The sequence below is a fragment of the Cibotium barometz genome, chromosome 8 (genome assembly GCF_041138505.1).
Source record: "Cibotium barometz isolate CiBa-2024 chromosome 8, ASM4113850v1, whole genome shotgun sequence".
Classification (NCBI taxonomy): Eukaryota; Viridiplantae; Streptophyta; class Polypodiopsida; order Cyatheales; family Cibotiaceae; genus Cibotium; species Cibotium barometz.
In genome coordinates, this window is record NC_141053.1 from 16,518,888 (window position 1) to 16,540,872 (window position 21,985).

At 45.2% G+C, this 21,985-nt stretch overlaps 1 protein-coding gene across 2 annotated transcripts in view; it reads left to right on the forward strand.

Annotated features, from left to right (window-relative positions):
* Positions 1-21,985, forward strand: part of LOC147635969 (uncharacterized) — a 42,875-nt gene that overhangs the window by 2,239 nt on the left and 18,651 nt on the right. The window contains exons 2-8 of one of the 2 annotated variants that reach the window (XM_086801387.1): positions 11,235-11,335; positions 11,416-11,557; positions 11,675-11,941; positions 12,084-12,219; positions 12,409-13,034; positions 13,116-13,217; positions 13,350-13,467. In XM_086801387.1, the coding sequence (XP_086657513.1) occupies positions 11,235-11,335; positions 11,416-11,557; positions 11,675-11,941; positions 12,084-12,219; positions 12,409-13,034; positions 13,116-13,217; positions 13,350-13,467 (1,492 nt within the window). Of the gene's footprint in view, positions 1-11,234; positions 11,336-11,415; positions 11,558-11,674; positions 11,942-12,083; positions 12,220-12,408; positions 13,218-13,349; positions 13,468-21,985 lie in introns of both variants that reach the window. The other variant, XM_086801388.1, reaches the window with a different exon arrangement.

Sequence of the window (21,985 nt, forward strand, 5' to 3'; positions counted from 1 at the left end):
TCTCTCACAAGCTAACACGACTGCTGCTTGCTTGATTGCGCGCGTGTGGCTGCTGCTCCCCTCTCCACCCAACATTTGGTATCAGAGCCGACGCTCTAGCTATTGGGGTTCAAGGCACTCTTTAGCAATTCGTTGAACAGCTTGCACATCGTGCTTCTCTTTGGGAAGCCCCACCAGAAGGGCCCAACAAAGCTTTGCTAGGCTCCCCACTAAGGGAGCCGCAACTCCATCTAGGAGCTTGCCCTAGTTAGGGCAGCCGTTGCCCGACGAACAGCCAGCATTGCTACCTTTGCCCACTGCTCCTACTTTTTGCCTACAGGAGAACATTCACCTTGCTTCCAGTTAGAGAAGCCCTAAATGAATTTTTTGTTTTGGGCACTTCCGCCTCCTCCGCCACTATTGAAGAGCCTATTTTCAGAAGGTAAAATTTTCTGATTGTTTTTGCACGGGTGTATTCCTCATTGTTGTCGGAGTCTCCTCCTAAGCCAAAGAAATCTAGAATCAGAGCCCGTTTAGGCCATCAAAACCCTTATGCAAATTTTCAGCTTTTCCAAAAACAGAGTTGAATGGAGCCCTACGTTAAATCCCGCATTCCTTGTGCTCTCTTTTCATGCAATTGGCATCGACATACGACATTCTGACACCCATCACTAGGGTCCATTTTGGTCATCAAGCCTTTATTCTATCCCTACACTCTGTCATTTCAATACACTTGCAGGTCCTTGTCATTAGTGGGTGGGTCATTGGGCATCTCAGAGGGCTGCCTTTCAGTGGACATTGAGTGTCTACAGTGCATTGTGCAGTGACATTTGCTAGTGCATTGTGCAGTGACATTTGCTGGGGAAAAATTGTTAGTTTGCTTTGAGTCATGGTGTATGTGGGATGCTCTCCGTGGAGGACAAGCTTGATGGGACTAACTACCCATTGTGGGCCTACATGATGAGGCATTTGTTGGTAGCCAAAGGGCTTTGGGGTATTGTCACAGGCGATGATGCTGGACAGCAGCTTGCTCTTGGAGCATCCACTTGAGAAGTTGTAGTGGCTTTAGTGATAGAGGCACAATCACCTCCTAGTGCAAATCAGTGACTAAAGATGCATAGGCACATGCCCTCCTTGCGCTCTCCGTGGAGGAGTATCAAACCGCACATTTGTTCATGTGTCACTGTTAAGTTAGCATGGGATGCCCTTGCAGCACTATATCAGTTGGGCAATGTGGCTCGTGTGGCATAAATGAAAAAGTAAGTGGACCTTTTGTAAATGAACGAGGGTGACTCTATGGATGAGCATCTCATGAAGGTTAAAGACCTTCGTGAACAACTTGCAAACATTGATGACAGCTTGCCGTGTATCTTCGGAGGTTTGACAGAAACTTAGTACGAAGGCCTTTGTGTGAATATATGCTCTTATGTGTGTGTGTGTGTGTGTGTGTGTGTGTGTCTGTGGAGTGCGTGTGTGAGAGCATATCTTGATATAGAGTTCTACACTCACTATTGGGCACTGATGACGTTAGTGGGGATGTCGTTGTATCTAGTCCATACTATGCATAATGGAGTTGATAGTTATACAGTCTTGTGGGTTGACTACCATGGGTATATAACATGCACGTTCCTAAAAGGTGAATTTGGGCATGTTCTTGGATTCATCTAGGTATATATATTGATGAGATTATTCTTGACAGTTCTCTTGTCACTACCATCCTCAATGCATTTCCTGACACCTATTAGGACTTTGCTACTACACTTTTGCTACTCATGAAAGGCAATGCAAATGCCTTTTCTTTTGATGAGCTAGTGTCTTTGCTTTTGCGAGAGGAGCAATCCCGCATGAACAAGTCGGAAATGAGGGTTGGTGATCTGGCGTTTGCCACTCAAGGCAAAGGTAAAGGCAAGGCATCCAGTGCCAGTGGCTACGAAGCTGAAGGTGGTACCTCTTCTTGCAAGGATGTAGACAAGGGTGACAATGTGAAGCCCAAGAAGAAGACTAAATGTAATTACTGTCGGAAGCTAGGGCACTACATCAATGAATGTAGGAAGAGGCTTGCAAAAGAGAAGGGGAAGAAAGACTCTGGCATGTCTGTGGCTGATGCATTAGCACCAAGTGCTTACAAAAAGGATTCAGCTAGCTATGCTCAAGATGAAGGCATTCCAAGTACAATGTAGTTATAATCCCTCTTTACATGATGTATGCATGGTAGCTATAGATTTTGATGTATGGTACTTTGAAAGTGCCAGCAAGCACATCACATCACAACATCATCTCTTCTCTTCCATGGAGGATGCTCCAAAGGAGCCTGGAGGGCACAGGTACATGTGCAAACAACTCTTGTTATGCAGTCAAAGGTGCACTGTACATGATTGTAGTGATGGGGATATTATTATTGCATCGAGTACTTTAGTCTTTATGTCATGGTTTTTACAGACTTGATAAGTACGAGAGAGTTACATATGATTGATGCACATGCATTGTCTAGCACATGCATTGTCTAGCACATTTAGTGTGATAGATGCAGCGCTTTGGTATGCTCGGTTTGGTCACCTGAACTTTGCTAGTCTACTACACCTACTGCAGAGACATGATATGGTCTCCACATTGCCAGCAGTCGATGCACTTGTCAAACATGTTTGTGAGGGTTGCATTTTAGGCAAAATGCATCGGGCACCATTTTTCGAGGATGGTTCAGTGAGGGCTGCCCAAACATTGCAGCTCATACATAGTGATGTATGTGGTCCGATGAGGACACTATGTATTGGAGGTCATCTCTACTTCGTTACGTTCATAGATGACCTTTCCATATTCAATTGGGCCTATGCTATGAAGTAGAAGTCAGAGGTATTGATGTGCTTTAAGCATTTTCAGCTCATGACTGAAAATGTTTCTGGATGTAAGATTCAGACATTATGTATAGATAGAGGGGGAGAATATATGTCCAAAGAGTTCAATGCATATTTTTAAAAAGAGGCATTCAACATTAGTGTACTGTGCCCTATACACCTCACCAAAATGGTGTATCTGAGAGAAAAAATAGGTCTCTCGTGGAGATGGCACGATGTATGGTCAAAGGCCAAAGCTTGCCTCACAAGTTTTGGATGGAAGCTGTCATGTGTGTAGCCTATGTTCTTAACATATGTCCTACCAAGGCTTTGCAAAACATCACTCCTTACAAAGCTTGGCATGATAGGAAGCCATTCGTGGCTCACATGCTTGTCTTTCGATGCTTGGCTTTTGCTCTTGTGCCTGAGCAGCGACACACGAAGCTTGATGATAAGGCAATGAAATGCATTTTTGTGGGTTACAGTTCAGAGAGCAAACGGTACCGTCTCTACCACCCTACCTCACAGCAAATTATGGTTAGTAGAGATGTGGTTTTTGTGGAGAATTCTTCTCAGCCCTTGCTTGAGTGCAAAAAACAGCCACATGTAGGCTTACAGGATCTTTTTGATACCCTTCTTCCTTTGTATGGTACGTCCTTGCCTGTTGGGCATTTTGATGGCTGGAACATCAGCCCATACACGCTGAAAATCAGCAGCTAGACATGCTTGATGAGCCCATTGGTCAGGCAGATGTTGATGATGCAGTGGTAGAAGAAAGGACAGCCATGCACGACGCTAAAGCCGTATCTTGTTGGTTGTTACACACCTTGCGGGACAGCCATGTTCAGATTCCCTTGCTAGGGAAAACATGTGCTAGTTCTCACCATGCATCTGGGCACTTTGTTGATCATGCTCTCATGAGCACTGTAACGGGCCTGATGGGCGGTGAAACAAACACTCGCACATAAAACACTTCAACGCCATTTAGGACCTAGAAAAGGAAAACAAACGAGCTTTGATTACAATAATGCTGGAAACTTAGCCGTCACAATAGAACCCCTGAAGCCTGCAAAGAACCTACATCATGGCTTCTTGTCCACTTAGCATCCACAAACAAGTCCAGTCATTGTTCACATCGAAAGACTCTCACATTGACTCTGCATACAGAATCTTTCTCCCATGATCAGGGCTGCCACAACCATCCATAGCCTCTCACCCTATGAACAGCATCACACCCTGACACATCTAGTGCTTCTGCATCACAACACAGACTCCCAAACTCTCTCTCAAAAGAGAACTCGTATCACAGCACAGCATACCATACAATCGACACACCTGTACCAACCCTCTCTACCTTCCAAGGGTACTATCCATCTCTGTCATGGATTCCGTGTCCCGTGCCCAATGAGTAGCAAGGCTGTACCAAACATGTGTCCATTCTTGTACCTTCTGCCTGCATGTGACCTATCTCTTGGAGAAACCCAAATACATGTTTCCTCGAGAAACCTATGACCTGTTTCCACATGAAACCCTTAGGCGGTTTCCTTTTGAAACTTCTGTCCTGTTTCCATACAGAACCATTCATGACACCATTCAACAACAGTGCCAACAACGGCATACATCTAGTTACATGTTCCCTCATGAAACATCTGGAAACATAGAGATGCCCATAATTGTAGGTCCCTCTCTTCCTTTCTAGCAGGAAGAAAAACAATCTGCTCCATGAGCACGCAGCCATGCGAGCTTGCACCACTCCCATGCCAAGAAACACTACCAGGTGACCTTGTACTTGCAGTCGGAAACCCAAGTACATAGCTGAATTTGCTACCAAACAAAACAGCCCATAAACAGTCCTCAAACTGATCTCAAAACAGTCCCGAGCATTGCTCATGTTCATAGCCACATGCACTGCCACGAAACAGTCAATAAACCCTTTCCAAAACAGTCCCGAACCAAAGCAAAGAGAAGCTGAAAGTTCCATCAATTGAACGCCATCGACATGATGTCTATGTTCATGAAAAACCAGCCCCTGTCCGCCTTTATGTCCAAAGAAACCAGCCCCTGTCCACCTAGGAGAAGAGCACGCAACCCTGAGCAGCTGCAATCCAGCCCTCCTGTGCACCAAGCGAGAGAGAGAGAAAAGAGCATGTGCCGCAGCTTCAGCCCCCCTCCTACTATTCAGCCCTCAACTTTTGCACACACAGAAAAGCGCCCAAAAACAGGCCGCCAGCCCCTCCATGAGCATGTGTGCCCCTTCAGCACTCAGCCCAACTAGTAGCAAGTAAGGGAGAACCCCCACGTGCAGTTCAGCTTCTGTGCGCCACCTGCAAACAGCCCAACAACCTGATGTTCGACTCTCTGTTCAGTCCATGTGCGGTCCAGCCACATGCATTCCAAGCTGACAGTCGCCACAGAGAGAGAGAGAGAGAGAGAGAGAGAGAGAGAGAGAGAGAGAGAGAGAGAGAGATTCAGTCGGCCCTGTATGTACTGCAGCGCATCCTCTTTCCAAAGAGAGAAAAGCGCACAACCTCCTCTGCTGCAGTCCTGAAGCACACCTTGAAGCACAGCTTTTTCAGAAAATAGGCGCCTGCATGTGTTCCAGCGTAGCCCGCCAGCAACCTTTTCCAAAAAGCAAGGAGGAGAAAAAGGCGCATCCTCCAAGAGTAGAGTAGCCTCCCCAAATTAGCCTTTTTTTTGGGCCACCAAAGGTTATAAAACCTTTTTAATTAAAGTCTCTTTGTCCCCTGCACACTTGGGGTTGTCCACACATGGGCTTCCTTTTTAACTCCAATCTGATGCCATTCACACTGTCCACCATGTCCCCGTGCACACCTGCATACTGTCCATAGAAAAACACAGGGTCGTGACATACCCCCCTCTTGAAAAATAGCAAGCGTCCTCGATTGCACTCAATGGCACAGTAAGGCATCTTATGAGCAAAGACTCCCCATACGACAAAAGCAATGGCCCTCCAATGCATTTGGGTGATAAAACAATCATTCTGCACAATAGGTCATACTGTCACGCCAAAGTGACGAACAACTCTTGCTTGTTCCTTCAGAACCTACAGCAAAAGTCTAAAACCAAGTGGAAACACGTTAACTGTATTAGCCAAAAACAAAACCATGCATCATTCTACATATGATACACATATGCATGACACATATATGCATTCGCAAACAATATGCTCCTCAAGTTGCTCTACCTACTCTAAAGTAACTTTCTAAGGGCTGCTCGCAAGCCTTATGCCCATGGACATCCCGCAGGACCCACGACTGATGGTACAACATGAGCATATGAAAGCACTCAATGCATCCAAACACTACATCCACGAAGTACTTCCCACATATGTCTCATGGCCATCTTGCAGGAGTCACACCCAGTGGTGCATCCATGAACATAATAAAGCACTTGATATATCATACCAATATACATGAAGCACACGACACAATCCAGAGTATTACCCAATGTATTCTCAATGGTACCAGGATCCAATGGCACCAGAATACAATAATACTACAAAAACTGTATGCATACATGCACAAATAGAGTTCAATCCATATATGAACCAAACCAATTCTAGGACTGCTCGCAAGACTTATGCCCTCCATAGAGTTATCCATAGTTGCAGTTATAGTTCAAGGTGCGGCCGACTATGAACCATACCCAACTTTACCATCTCATGTGACTAGTACACAATATCATAGAAGTCCCATAAGCAGATGTACTATGTCACCAGGCGACTCCTAGATAACAACTGAGCCTGTTTGTAACAAGGGAGCGGAGGTGCTACCCCCCTCTTGAGCATCAGGCAATGCTTCAGACCTATGCTCTGCTGAACCTGAATGAGCCGTAACAAGAGGGGAAAAAGTAACGCCGGCAAGAGGCAGCAACTCCAATGGGCGGTGATCAATAATTGGTGGTGGTAAGATGAAACTCCACACTTGGTGAAGTTGATGAAGAAGAGTTCCACTCCTTGACGAATATGGTGGCGTTGAGCTTCCAGTTTTGATGAAGAATTTTCACACACCCTTCCCTACCAATGGTTACTCCTTGATGATGGTGAAGAAGTAGATGATCTTCAAGCTTCTTCAATGATCTTGCTCATTCAATCTTCAAAGATGATGAGAAGAGAAACTCGTGCTTCTTTTATAACTTGGGGAAGCCTTGCTTTTTGCCAAAAGCTTGTCCATGCTTTGGCTTTTGCTTTTTACTCTTTGCTTTTGCCTTTTTGCTTTTGTTTTTACTTCTTTAACTTTTATTAATAAAATATTACCCATCTTTAAATAAAGTTGTTATGCTTAGCTTTTTTGACTTTAGGGCCTTGCTTTTTGGCCTTGGAGCGGCTTTTTGGAAAAGCGGCTTTTAACTTTTTGGTCCGGCTTAGTCTCCTCTTGCCAGTGGTGTCCCTGGCTCGCGATCAACCTAGTTTGACTTTTTGCCTTTTTTTGTGCTTTTTGACCAAGACTGGTGCTTTTTCTTGAGCAAACCTTACGGTCCCTGTCCCCATGCCTTCTTCCATGTGTTTGGTGTCTGGGCAAGGGTTCTATCATGTGAAATAGAGCTAGGAGGGTCAAATAGTTACAATGAATATGACTCCATACTTAAGAAGGACACATGGTATTTGGCAGATTTGCCGCATGGCAAAAAGGCCATTGGTATGAAGTGGGTTTACATTTTGAAGAGAAAAGCAGATGGTAGCGAAGACCGCGCTACAAGGCAAGGGTTGTTGCCAAAGGTTATGCTTAGCAAAAGGGCATCGAATATGATGAGACTTTTGGTAGAAATCATCTCCTGTCTTTACCTTTACACCAGGGCCTTTGTTGTGGGTGTGCCTGCCCTTTGTAGGTGGTTTCTCATTTTTTGTCACTCCTCGTATTTTTCCCCCATTTTTTTCCATTTTCCTGTGGCTTGGGGGGCAGTCCTGAGCTGGCAGGCGCATCCATCTTCTGGCCGACTATACCCGACTATAGTTCAGATCTGGCCGACTCATGATAGTTGGCCAACTGGTCTATATGGCTGGTCGTGGAGGTTTTGTGCCTGTCGGCTGCCTCTGGAGCAGGCCCGACTGTTGTTTAGGGGCCATATAAAATGGCCCCACAGCCCCTTGCCACATTTGTCTTGTAGTGTATTGTATTCGGGATCTTCTTGTATAGCAGAGTTACACGCCTTTCTCTCTACTTCTCTTGTGCTGTTTATTTTTCTGCACTGTTCTTGCTCTAGTGTTTCCAGATTTTGTCATTATCTCCGTTGCGTATTCTGACATGGTATCAGAGCCCTAGGCTCTTGATAGGATCTTGGGAGTTGTGTGAGCAAGAGGGGGACTGTTGCGTTGCTAATTGGTGGATTGTTTTGGACTGTTCGGGAAGAGGAGAAGCAGGAGGACGGCGGGCTGATTTGCTGGACAGCCACTTGCAGGTGTAAGTTCTTCTTTGTTCCCACCTACCCACCCTTTTCAGTTACCATTCCCGCAATGGCAGATCTGCTTGAGATGGCTGAGAGACATGTGAAGATTCCTACACTCCCCACGTTCCCTGTGGACCGTCAGCAGCTGGACGGGAACAACTACGACATATGGAAGGTTATGATGGAATCTGTTCTGGAGTCATATGACCTTGCTGATTTCATCGTTGTTGGGGTTCCACGGCCGGAGGTAGAGGAAGGGGAGTTACCGTCGATTCGTAAGGACCGGGAGACACACGCACAGTTGTGGGATCGTGTCAACGCCAGGGTCCGTTCATTCATCTTCCTCAACTGCACACCGCAGGTAATCAATCATATAAAGCATATGACGCTGGCCAGAAGTATATGGCAGCATTTGGCTTCTCTTTTTAACAGGGTATCGCCCATGAAGAGGATTTCCTTGGAAGTACAGATGCGGGTTATGAACCCTGCAAAGTCGTCGACGATGCGGGAGCATATTAACAAGCTGCAGGCTCTTTAGCAGCAGTTCTTCAGGCTGGGAAGGAGATATCATTAGAGGATATGGCCATAACGTTGCTGTTGCATTTGCCCTCTCAGTACTCAGCATTTTACTCATCTTTGATTACCAGTGGCAGGTTCAGCACCATCACGTGGGAGGAGCTTGTGCCCATGGTCTTGGACCAGAGGAAAGATTCTCGAACCCTCCACAGGGCGGAGGTGTATTCGAGATCTTTTTGTGTATATAGAGCAGAGTTACACGCCTTTCTCTCTACTTCTCTTGTGCTGTTTATTTTTCTGCACTGTTGTTGCTCTAGTGTTTCCAGATTTTATCATCATCTCCGTTGTATATTTTGACAACTTTTGCACCCACATCTCGTATGACCACCATTCGGTCCATCATTACATTGGCAGCACATCATGGATGGCATGTACATCAGTTGGACTTCAAAATTGTTTTTTTGAATAGTGACTTGCACGAAGAGGTATATATATCTCAACGTTGGGATTTTGTAGAAAAGGGACATGAAAGCGAAGTATGCAGGCTCAAGAAAGCCTTGTATGGCCTTAAGCGCCTAGGCTCCTAGGGCATGGTATGAAAAGATACATGCATACTTAGTTGCACATGGTTTCTGTAACAGTCCTACTGAGAGTACTCTCTATGTACAGAGGACTCGCGATAGTTTCTTGGTCATCGTCTTGTACGTTGATGACTCACAAACCATGATGAGAAACAAATTCAACTTTCATCATTTAAGATGTGAGATTTGCATGAGTTGCATTTTTATTTGGGCATTCAGTTCTTACAGTGTACAGATGGCATAGTCATTTTGCAGTCAAAATACATACAGACTCCAAAGATTTTTGAAAGGTTTAAGCTTTGAGTATTGTAAGCTTGTGTCCACCAGTTGAGATAGGTGCGAGGCTTATCATTCAAGATTCTGGAGAGCCTTTCGATCAGACATTATATCAATAGGTGTTGGTTGCTTGATTTACTTATACAACACGGGGCCAGACATTCAGTTTGGGGTCTCTCAGTTGAGCAGGTTTATGTATAGTCTAGGCTCTAGGCATTGGCAGGCTGTCAAGCGGGTTTTCCGCTACTTATAGGGCACTCAGCACCTCGGATTGTTCTATCCCCGCCGGGGGGGGGGGGGTAATTCACATTGCATGCCTTTACAAGTTCGGATTGGGGTAGATGTTACGACACACGTGTCTCCACCAGAGGATTTTGCTTTCATCTTGGTGATTCATGTATATCATGGCTCAGCAAGAAGCAACCAACAGTGGCCACTTCTTGTTATGAAGCCAAGTACAGCTATACTTGAGTGTGTTTGGCTTAGATGCCTTATGGCTGATTTGGGTGTTGGGACAATTGTCCTCCACTACCATTTTCACTGATAATCAGAGCGTGTTGGCAGTTGCCAAAAACCCAGCGTTTCATGCTCACACTAAGCACATTGAGTTTGTTAGGAATGAAAAAAATCGTAATTTAATTATTACTGTGTCAGGGAAAGACTTTTAGCAGGAGAGATCAGCTTTGTATATGTGCCTACACACGATAACTTGGCAGATTTATTCACGAAGGCGCTTTCTCGTGAATAGTTTCAAAGTTTTTCTTAAAGCTTTGGGCTTATTGCCTTTTGGGGATTGATCCGCCTATCATTGTACATGTTCGCATCATCACTCCAAGGGGGTTTGTTGACATTCATGTCACAGGTAGTGGGGTGTAAACAGTAGGATAGCTGGGGCACTTTTTACTCTCCTTAGGAGGGGGTTTTTCCCCATGCACAAGAACGCACCCGAAGCCATTAGTGTGTGTTACCTTATCATTTCATCATTTCATTGTACTTTCATTTTTTGGTACACTCAATAGTCATTGTGTTACGTGCTTTCTCTCTCACAAGCTAACATGGCTGTTACTTGCGTCTGTGTGTGTGTGAGAGTGTTGCTGCTGCTCCCCTCTCTGCCCAACACAAGGAACTGTACAATTGTGACCAACTCTTATTCTTAGAATGTTGTCAGAGCCAAAACAGAATGTAAATTTTGTTTATATGTATGTTTGTATTTCATCAAGGTCTGGATATGATGGGATGGAAGAGGCCTGGGATGTGTCTGATCATAACAGTGCTCTCTGAAGGAGTTGTCATGGTGGATGGGCTATATAGGGTTAAGGTGGTCAGAATGGGTAACGTAGCTTACCTGAGTGAGGCTAGAGCTCTCCCAAATTGAGGCTGGACACTTCGAGACAGTGCAGAGAATCTTTGTACGCTGCTGTGCAAGTAGCGTAGATGGCTGTGGGAACTGCTGCTGACGGCAGTGGGATTATTTAAAAAGCATGGACATCAGCTATACGTCCTTGGGCTTGCTGCATGATTTTGCAGTGCCTATAAACTCAATGGTTTTCCCTGTTGTGAGAACCCTGGAGGGCTGTAACCTAATGAATCAGGATTCAGTTGTATCTGTCTTTCAAAGATGACTTTATGCTCCTTTTGGTTGCAGCAATATATTTTGGTTCTTGTAGCGCATGGTAAACCGCAAGCGCAAGCTGTGAAGGACCTTGAAGCTTTTCTGGGTGACCGTAGTGAAGCCTTTGTTGCCTGGTATGGACATCCTCAAACTAGTTGTGTAGCACGGTTCTGTGTCCTTTTAGGCCTAATCTGTGTGCACAATTTTGGTACAGGCTTTGGGATTATCTGTGCTCCAACTTACACTTGTGCACGCCTGTTTCAAAAGCATCGTTTTCAATGGGTGGCAGTGTAACAAAGCCAATGGTAAAAGAAAGAGGCAAGGAGATAGTGAAAGGCGCCCATGCTGATGTGCAGGTGTGTGTTCTATATGGTGAATTTATGGAGAAAAGCAAATGCACCAAATGTGTCCAGTGAGCTCTCCTTTCAAAATTTGACTCACGTTTCCACAGCATCTAACTTATCTGTGTACAGGTCTCATCTTTAACTCTCGAGCCTGAAAAACCGACAAGGCCAAGGAAAGATCCAAGTAAAGATGCAAAGTTAAACGCTAGGAATCTCCCAGATCTGAATGCTCATCCTAGTAGAGAAAACACAGAGCATAGAAGTGGAAGCTTGGAAAGGGACAGACTTGCAGCAAGTGGTCACCAATCCATACATTCAGCCAAGCGACCACGCTCCTCCCCTGACTCCCGGACTTGCAAAGAGAAAAAAGCGTCTGATGTGAAGCATCATCATAAGGTCGTCTATCGTGCCACCAAAGAGAAAGCCTTTCGATTAAGAATAACATCTACAAAATATGCCAGGTCAAAAATTGTAAAGAAGAGCTCTTCGATGATACCCTAGTTCTAATTTAGGGTCACAATACATTGTGCATATGCAGAGGCATTTATCCCCCTCAAGGGTGAATGCTACTCGGCGGCTCCTGCAGTCTGCTGTACGAGAGGCAGTGGCGCCAGTGGCAGGCCATACGAAGTCTGGTTCTAAACGCTTGCGATCTGTTGTATCAGCTGAAATTGGTAAGACATACATCATCATTTACCAAGCACCTCCTTAGCAGACATTAGTAGCTATTTGTCTTTCTCTTGTAGCCGAGCAGGTCAATGTTTGATTTGTGAATATGTGCCAGACAAAAAAAGTATTTATGTGGTTATGTATTCATGGGCTGCTAACCATTGTTTTAATCCAAGTAAAGTACAATGTTACAGAGAATTTAGAGACTTTCAAAGATGCAAGAGGGCAGCAATCATGCGAAGATGTGGTAAAGATTGATGATGTTAGACAAGGGAAGACAGTGGTGTCAGCTATGTCAGTGGCTATGAAAGCAGCTGCAGCAGCTCCACTGGATGCTACTAAAGCAAGAGGGCTCATGGTAGGTAGCGTGTGGAATAGACTGGGTAAAGTATCTGATGACAAAGCACGGGTGTTTGAACTCGGAAAAAGTAATTCTCTTGCAATGAGGGAAGTAGAGGACAGTAGGTTTTTAGGTGCAAATACATGCGTTGATGATGAAAGGGCTCAGAAAAGGACCGGTTCAGGAAGGCAGGACAGGCTTACTGCTGCTGCGTTTACAAGGGCAAATGAGTACACAGAGGAGCAGTCCACTGCTGGGGGAAGTGCAAATGGATTTAGAGATGGCCAACATCATGCAGATGAAAGGAATGATGCAAGAGCCCTCAATCATAAAGAAAGCCAACTGTTGAGAGAGAAAGGCCGAGAGGAATCCGTAACTGTGCAATACAGGCTGGCTAAAAACATGGATCGGGATATCAAAGAAGCACATAAAGTCCCAGTTTCATTGACTTCTTCGGGGCTGCCTATTCCCTCTCAAAAGGTCGTGAACATCTCTGTTAATGTAAATACCTGGAAATCTCAGTCGGATGAAACACGGATTGACAAATCGGCTGTTGATCAGCATGTTATGGCTTTGCAAGGTCAACCATTGAGAGCTTCAGATTCTGAGTTGCTCCATGCTCAAGCTGCAACTGAGCAGGGGGGTGAGAATAATAGACGCAAGGTATGTCCATACATTGGACTATGAGAGCGTTTCCTGTTTTTTTCTTCACTATTGAGCTAGTTTGTTGTTGAAAAACCATCAATTATTTTTTTTCTAGCTGATTGGGATTCTGGTTTTGGAAATATTGACCAGGATGTTTTGGAACTGAAGAATCGGATACACCAAGTGCAATTGGAAATGACCAAGCTGCGTGCGAGGCAATCTGAAGCTAATAAAGAAGCTCAGAAGGCTTCCTCTTCCATCATACCAGGTAAGGGTCAATCTCTTTTTGATACGAGACCTGAGATTTGTAAAATGGATATCGTGCGTAAAATGGCCCAACAATCAATATAGGTAGCGGTTCAGTTTTTTTTGAGGTTTGGGAAGTGATGCATGATTTTGAAGAGACATCCTTTTCTCTCTGGAAGTTTTTTTTTGCTTTGGAAAACCCCAGGTCTTTGGTCCAGATCACGTGAACCACCAGATTTACCCAATAACGTTTTTAGATAAAGTTTTCTGTCTACTACTTGTGTAAATACCTAGGAAACTGCCATGCACAGCATAGTCACCAGAAATGGGAAATGGGGACGAGGCTGGCATCCCCTTGAAACGTGAACCTGTAGATGTATAGGAAACGGAAACGGCCAAGAAACGGCATGTAGAGTCTAGACTAGGTTGGTTAAATTATTGAACGAAAACGAATAATTACAAACTTAGCAAGACTGAATTAAATTAGCATAAACGAGCACACATTTAGAGTAAAAAAAGAAAGGAGACCTCATGCTCAAGTTGATTGCGTGTTAAATTTAGGGTACAAGTTACAATGCAAATTCATCTTCCAAACTTGTCACATGCACTCTACACTGTAGTGCATGGTGACAAGATGGCTCATCATCATCAATGCAACATTGTACAGTATTACTGCCCTTTAGGATGATATTTGTCGTACGCCGTGACCCCATTGTAATCCTCAGTCCAGGATATGTCAAGCACGAGCTACGTAGGTCATTCCTCAGCCATAGTGAGTGAGTGAGTGAGTGAGTCAGTCAGTCAAGTCTCTTAACCCACTTAGAGAGAAATCCTCAGTCCAGGATATGTCAGGCACGAGCTACGTAGGTCATTCCTCAGCCATAGTGAGTGAGTGAGTCAGTCAAGTCTCTTAACCCACTTAGAGAGAATCATTCATGCATGTAGAGTCCGTAGAAACCTTAGGGTTTGCATTAGAAAGCAATCTGCATATTGCATATCATTCATCCATTGCACATAGACCATTGTAGAAGCCTCAGGAGATCATCTAGTATTTTATCCGATTTATCTGGCATTTTTTTTTCATATTTTACAGCATTATTTCAGCATTTAAATACCATTATTCATCATGAACAAGTCGTGTAGCAAACATGCTACAGTCGGCCAGCTTCACAGCCAACCGACCAATACTTGTGAGCATATAAATAGCCTTGCTATTGTATCATTCTAATCATCTCAGATATTCAGCCAACAAGCATCAAGTGTTTGAGCCTTTAGCCCAAGGGGCATAAACGATTGGTCATCTAGCCCTTAGATCACTACATACTTCAGCGTTTCATCCTTCAGCAACTAGGAGCATCAACGCATGTGCACTCAGCCTCCATCAACAAAACGCATCAGTTCCCAGCATTCAGCCCATCAGAAGACCTGCGTTTTCAGCCTTGAAGCAGTTTTTAGCATTGCATAACATTAGCGTTTTGCTACAGCCCCTTGAATGAAGGTAACACGCATGCATACATTCATTTTCAGCATTTATACATAGCTTAGAATAATCCCAAACAGTCCATACTTCAGCCTCAGATTTGCAGCCTTCCCTCATTCCATTGGGAAGAGTGCAGACTCGAGATCGGTCATTATTGGTGCTTCTACAGCCGTGTACAGTTCATCACGACTCTTGGTCCTCTGAGATCTTATGTTTGGCTTATCGTCAGTCCAAAGTCATTCTCTTTAGAATAATAAAAGCAAATACTATTCCGGTAACGCGATAGGGGGCCCTTCAGTGGGTAATTCGGGACTCAATCTGGTGTACAGTTTCTCTCTCTCTCTCTCTCTCTCTCTCTCTCTCTCTCTCTCTCTAAATCTCTTAAAGTTTGAAGTCATAAAAGTGGATTGCTAAACTCGCGAAACTCAGGATATTGAAGGCGGTGTGAGACTTGTGCGACAGGATCCTTAATTACGAATACTTCCGCTGCATGTTACATTGGTATCAGATTCAGCTTGTTCACACACACCGCATCTTGGCGCGAGGGCATCCTTGGATGGTCAGATTGCGTTCTGGCACGACCACCGACTTCAGCATCATGTCTATAGAGGAGAGTACACATCAGTGCCTACCGCAAATACCATAGCTCTACTCAGAGCTCAAAACCAGCTTCTTATGGAGCGTCTCCAACTCTTGGAGGCAACCGCAGCATGACCTCCTCCTACTGTAGCAACCCTTGACTACATCTCCCTCTTCTTTCAGATGGAACAACAAAGAAGAGAAGAAAAAGCTGAAAGAAAAAAAGCTGAAGCTGAAGCAAGAAAGCAACAAGAAAAAATAGATAGACGGGACTATAAGGAAGCCCAACGCAGGATCGAAGAAGACCGGCGTTAGGCTGAACTCGCTGCTCGGGAGCACTAATGAGAGCTCGATCGAGAACGTATGTTACTCGAACACGAAAGGGAAAAGGAGGCCAAACATTTGAGGTATCAACACCTCTTTTCAGTTTCCCCAGCCATAGGTGCCACCAGCTAGCAGCCCGCGACATTGACTATTGTGATTCGAACTCAACCAAATTTTAGTAAGTATGATGGTAAGTGTGATCATTTAGCAGTTAATCTATTCATTCATTAATTTAATTCTCATTTTTCTTTAGCTAGGATCACAGACCCATAGGATAAGAGTCCATGTAGCGGCTCCCAACCTTACGGGTGAGGCAGTCACTTGGTAGCAACATTGGTCTAGTCTTCATATAGACCAGACCATAGGTGTCACATCTTTTAGCTTGGATACATTTGTCCATGACCTAAAGACCAGATTTCTTCCTTCCCCAGTATATGACCAACTTGGCAAATGAGTTCTATGGACTCAAACAGAACGGGTCACGCGTGCTTTAGTTTTCCGGCAAGGTTATAACTTTAGCACAACAGTTAGGGTTATTTGAGTAGGCCAAGATGGATCAATTCATTCGTGGATTAGATCCTAATATCCAGTTCACAGTTCGTAACTTTGATCCCGATTCCCAACACATATGACTGGGTTTTGACTCTGACTAAAAATGAAGAAATGAGAATGAACGGAGGCAAGCCTAAACAATCGCAGTCTAGTACCAAACCCCAATCGAGGAAGAGTACTCTGTCTTCTAAAGACACTAAGACAGACAAGAGTTCTAGCTCTAGTTCAGGGGGTAAGGAATTCAAGTCTAAGAAAACCCTTGAGGAAAAGGCTAAAGTAGGCATCACTGGAGGTTATCTTCCTCCAGAGGAGCAAAGGAAGTACCAGTCGTCAGACAACATATGTTTTTTCTGTCATACCATTGGGCATGGTAAGAGGGATTGTCCAAAATGGCAAGCGGAGCAAGTCTCCAAAGAGCCTTTTGCCATAGTGGCCACAGTATCCTCCGCTTCTCCAGACTTGCTTGCTACCACCAATGCGGTTCAGATCTTACCTTCTATGCATCCCATGCCATCCGTGGTGCTTGATGCTAAGTAGGAGGGTGAGGCTACAACCACACAGAAAAGCTTGATCTAAGCTTATGGCTCTGCCAAGGGCCGCTAGTTCATAGTCCTTTTTGACATGGGCAGTTCTGAGAACGCTATGTCTCCCCAGTTGGCTACCAACATGAGCTGTACCTTAGTGTCCTATCAGTTGGAGGTGGACAGGTTTACACCTGGTCTCCGTACCCACATCTCTCAACGGGCATAGCAGTTTTCTTTTCAGGTTCAAAAGGTCTCATTCCAACGAGATTTCATTCTCTCCTCTTTTGGGGTGTGACATGATCTTAGGAATCCAGTGGTTTCGTTAGTATGAATCTATTCCCAATTGGGGGCAGGACACCTTTATTATCTCTGAAGGTTTTCCTGAGCCTATCATGGTTCGTGGGGATAGGAGCATTCTTGGCATTCCTATGATTTCTCATCTCCAGGCCCGACGAGCTATCCGGAAGGGAGTGGAAGGAGTTGGCAATAGGGTATCGCCCATGAAGAGAATTTCCTTGGAAGTGCGGTTGCGAGTGATGAATCTTGCAAAGTCTCTGACGATGCGAGAACACATCAACAAACTCCATGCTCTTCAGTAGGAGATTCTTCAGACTGGGAAGGAGATATCATCAGAGGACATGGCCATCACCTTGCTGTCTCATCTACCCCCTCAGTACTCAGCTTTCTATTCTTCTTTGATCACCAGTGGGCAGCTCAGCACCATTACATGAGAGGAGCTTGTGCCGATGGTATTGGACCAAGAAGAGCGATTTTTGAAGGCGGAGGTTTTGAGTCTTTGACTGGCGATGAGCGGTCGAAAGACCGCAACAATAACAACAACAACAACAACAACAACAAGGGCAAAGGAAAGTCGTCACCGACGAAGTCTTCTGAGAAGAAGCTTGACTCAGAGTGTGATGCTTTGAAGGCTGAGTGGACCTGTAATCATTGTGGCCAGGAGGGTCATTATTGGAGGAAATGTCCTCAACGGAGCACCGAGAAAGGTGCCGATTCCACAATTGCAGCCACAAAGATTTCAGATTTTGTGTACTTGGGCACTGAAGCTTCATCTTCTTTGAGCAAGGAGGCAGTTGGTCTCACCGTTGGGGATACTCGGGAGTGGATTCTAGACAGTGGTGCTTCTAGGCACATGACTCTCTCTCACAGGATCTTCGAAGGCCCACAGGTCACATCTTTATTGGTGACGAATCCACTATCCCGATTCACAGTGAGGGTAGGTTGGATATCGTTCTCGATGGCAGAGGAGGGAAGCATTCCTCCCGGGTTCTTTATGTCCCATCGCTTGGCTTTCATCTTTTGTTAGTGCATGAGGTTTGCAAGACTGGCATGCGGGTGGAGTTTAATGAGCATTTTGTTTGCTATCCGGGATAAGAGTAACTAGGTTGTTTGGGAAGGCGGAGTGGAGAATGGGATTTATAGACTCTTAGCACTCTCTTCTTTTATAGGTACTCAGCTCGGTGATTTGTGGCATTTCCGATTTGGCCACTTGAATGTGGATGCGTTGCGCGGGCTTTCTGGGACCAAATGGTGGATGGCTTGCCACATGTTGGCAGCAAGCAGGGTCATTGCAGTTCTTGCATTCATGGGAAGTAGCATAGGGAGTCTTTTCCGAAGCAGGCTACTAGGCGGGCTTCGAAACCACTGGAGTTGGTACACACTGACTTGTGTGGACCTATGCAGACCTCATCTTTGGGAGGTTCTTTGTATTTCATGCTGCTTGTGGTTGATTGTAGCAGGCTCACATGGGTGTATTTTCTTTCACAGAAGGACCAAGCCTTTGCTTGGTTCAAGGATTGGTATGTTATGGTGGAAAATGAGTCTTGATTGCAGGTGAAGACTATTCGGGTTGACAAAGGAGGGGAGTTTTCTTGTAATGCTTTTGTGTGGTTTTGTGTAGAGCATGGCATCGAGCGGGAGCTGGCCGATATAGGGTTGCCTTCAGAGAATGGAGTAGTTTGTTAGAATGCACAACGGAAATGAAGACAACTGCTGTAGAGAGCAATACACAGATGAAAGAGAGAGAGAAGCTAGTGTAATTCTGCTATATACACCAATAAATCCCGGAAATATACAATGATGAAGTGTGTGTGCAAGGGGTCATTTTATATGGCCCTTGGCCTGCTGGTCGGCCAGCTCAGAGACAGCCGACAGCAACCCACGACTAGAAAAATCCAGTCGGCCAGCTCAGAATCAGCCGACTATTGCCGTGGTGCCCATGATCTGTAGAAAAACTCAGTCGGCCAGCAAATCTGTAGTCAGCCAACAGTTGGATACAATCGGGCAGCACCAGATCACATGGGCAGCACATACTTAGTCGGCCAGACACCGGGGGGCAGCCGACAACCCCCACACAGCTCCAAAAAAATGGAAAAAATACGGAGAGTGAGGAAAAATGGGAAGACACCAAAAACGGGCGGTCACATCCACAACAAAGGCCCTGACATAGTGTACAGACAGGAGATGACTGCTAACATAGTTGAACGAAAGAACAGGACTATGGTGGAGATGGCAAGGACGACGTTGGAGCATCGTGATCTTCCTCGTCCACTTTGAGGAGAGGCTGTGGCTACGGTTGTCCATACCCTCTACCGATCTCTGACGACTTCAGTACCTAAGATGACTCCATTTGAGGCTTATTTTGGTAGGAAACCTGATGTCTCCCATTTTCGTGTTTGTGGGAGTGATGCCTATGTTCACATACCAAAGAAGCAGAGAGGGAAGCTTGACTCAAAGTCCGAGAAGCTTGTTTTTGTGGGATATAACTCTCTTCCAAAAGCTACAGGTTATATGACCCAGAGCGAAATGAGGTTGTTGTCAACAGAGATGATGTCTTTGATGAGCATGTTCCAACTTCCACTGTCGAGGAGCCACCATTTCTTGGAGAACCAGATGTGTATGAGGATGATTCCCAGGCTATTGTTCCAGCTAGCTAGCCTCAGTCAATTGTAGAGGTTGAGCCTGAGGTTGGAGATGTGCCACAGCAGCAGGAGGAGGCTCCGCGTTGTGTTCGGGTACCAAAGTGGTTGCTGGATACCATTCGGAAGTCAGGGGTTACGGAGTATCCCTCCGAATGGACCTCAAAGATCGCAGAGTGTTCGCGATAAAAGTCAATCAGAGAAGCTTTTACAGGTGAACTATATATTAGTCTTGTATCATTCGGGACAAAGAGCCTACTTTAGTTAAGGAAGCTCTTTGCCAGGAGACTTGGAGGAAAGCCATGCAAGTGGAACTTGAAGCCATAGAGAAGAATAGAACTTGGGTGTTGGTTTCGAGGCCGTCAAAACGGTCAGTCATTGGTGTCAAGTGGGTCTGCAAGACCAAGTATACATCCGATGGGTCCGTGGACAAGCACAAGGCCAAACTTGTGGCTAAGGACTATGCTCAGCGGCCTGGCATCGACTATATGAGGACAGTTTTGCACCGACAGCTAGGATGACCACGATTCAGACCGTTCTTGTCCTTGGCTCTTCTCAGCAGTGGCGGGTGTATCAGATGGATATGAAATCTGCGTTACTGAATGGTGACTTGTAAGAGGAGGTGTATTTTGAGCAACCTCCAGGCTTTGAGGTTCCGGGATCGAAAGGAATGGTTTATAGGTTGCGGAGGGCCTTGTATGGTCTTTAACAGATTCCCAAGGCTTGGAACCAGAAGATTGATTCTTTCTTTCTTAGAAAGGGTTTCCAAGGATTAGTTGCAGATGCGAACTTGTATCTCTTTCGGGAACGTGGTATGGTCACCTTGATTATCCTCTATGTGGATGATCTTATTCTCACTGGCGGTCATGTGGAGCACATAGTTGTGATGAAGGTTGCCTTGTCAGAGGAGTTTGAGATGACGGATTTAGGCTTAATTCATTTCTTTTTGGGATTGGAGATTTGGCAGACCCAGAGGGGATTCTTTGTTTCTCAGCAGCGGTATGTTCATGAGTTGGTAGAGGCCTTTGGGATGGAGAATTGCAAGCCTATTTCATCTTCGATGGGCCCGAATACCAAACTAACAATACATGATCCTTGTGATGAGCAGGTTGATGCCTCCTTGTATCGGAAGCTTGTTGGTTCATTGATTTGGTTGCTGAACACTAGATTGGACTTGAGTTTCCCAGTGGGGCTTTTGAGCTCATTTCTTGATGGGGAGAAAACCAGAATTAGGGTTTAGAGTTCATTCATGGGAGACATACACAGTGAAGCAAGGGAGAGAGAGAGAGAGAGAGTTGTGGGGATAAGTCAACTCACCAAGTGAGTGTGTGACTCCCCTATCACACATGTATATTGCACTAGTACACATAGTGCACTTAGTACATTAAAAGTACTAAGTGTACTATGTACTATAACTTATGGGCTTGTACACACTATAAGGGTGGGCATAACGCCTTTACCCCAACAACCTCCCACTTAAAGGCAAAGTGCAACAGGGTTCTTTGCCAACTGAATGGCACTCTGACTGTCACAATGCAACAATGGAATATCCCCTGTATAACCCAAATCAACCACTAACCGAGATAGCCATAATGCCTCCTTGCAAGCCTCTGTGGCTGCAATATACTCGGCCTCTGTAGTAGATAAGGCAATGCACTTCTGCATCCTGGATATCCACGACACAGCACCTCCTGTGAATGTAAATACATAACCGGTAGTAGACTTCCGGTTATCTGGATGACCGGCATAATCCGAATCCGTGTAACCATGCACTAATGCATCCTGTTTGCCAAAGCAAATGCACAAATCCTGTGTGTCCTTCAGGTATCTCATGACACCTTTCACTACTTCCCAATGCTTCTTGCCAGGGTTGGCCATGTATCTAGAAACCACTCCCACTGCAAATGCAATGTCCGGCCTAGTAGCAACCATGGCATACATGAGACTGCCACAAGCTGAAGCATACGGAATCTTGGCCATATCAGCCCTGTCACTATCCGACTGTGGGCTGTCCATAGCACTGAGTTTCACATATGGAGGCAAAGGAGTACTAGCTTTCTTCCCCCCGTCCATATTGAACCTCTGGAAGACTTTGCCAATGTATTCCTTCTGAGACAAATACAGCACATGCTGATTTCTGTCCCG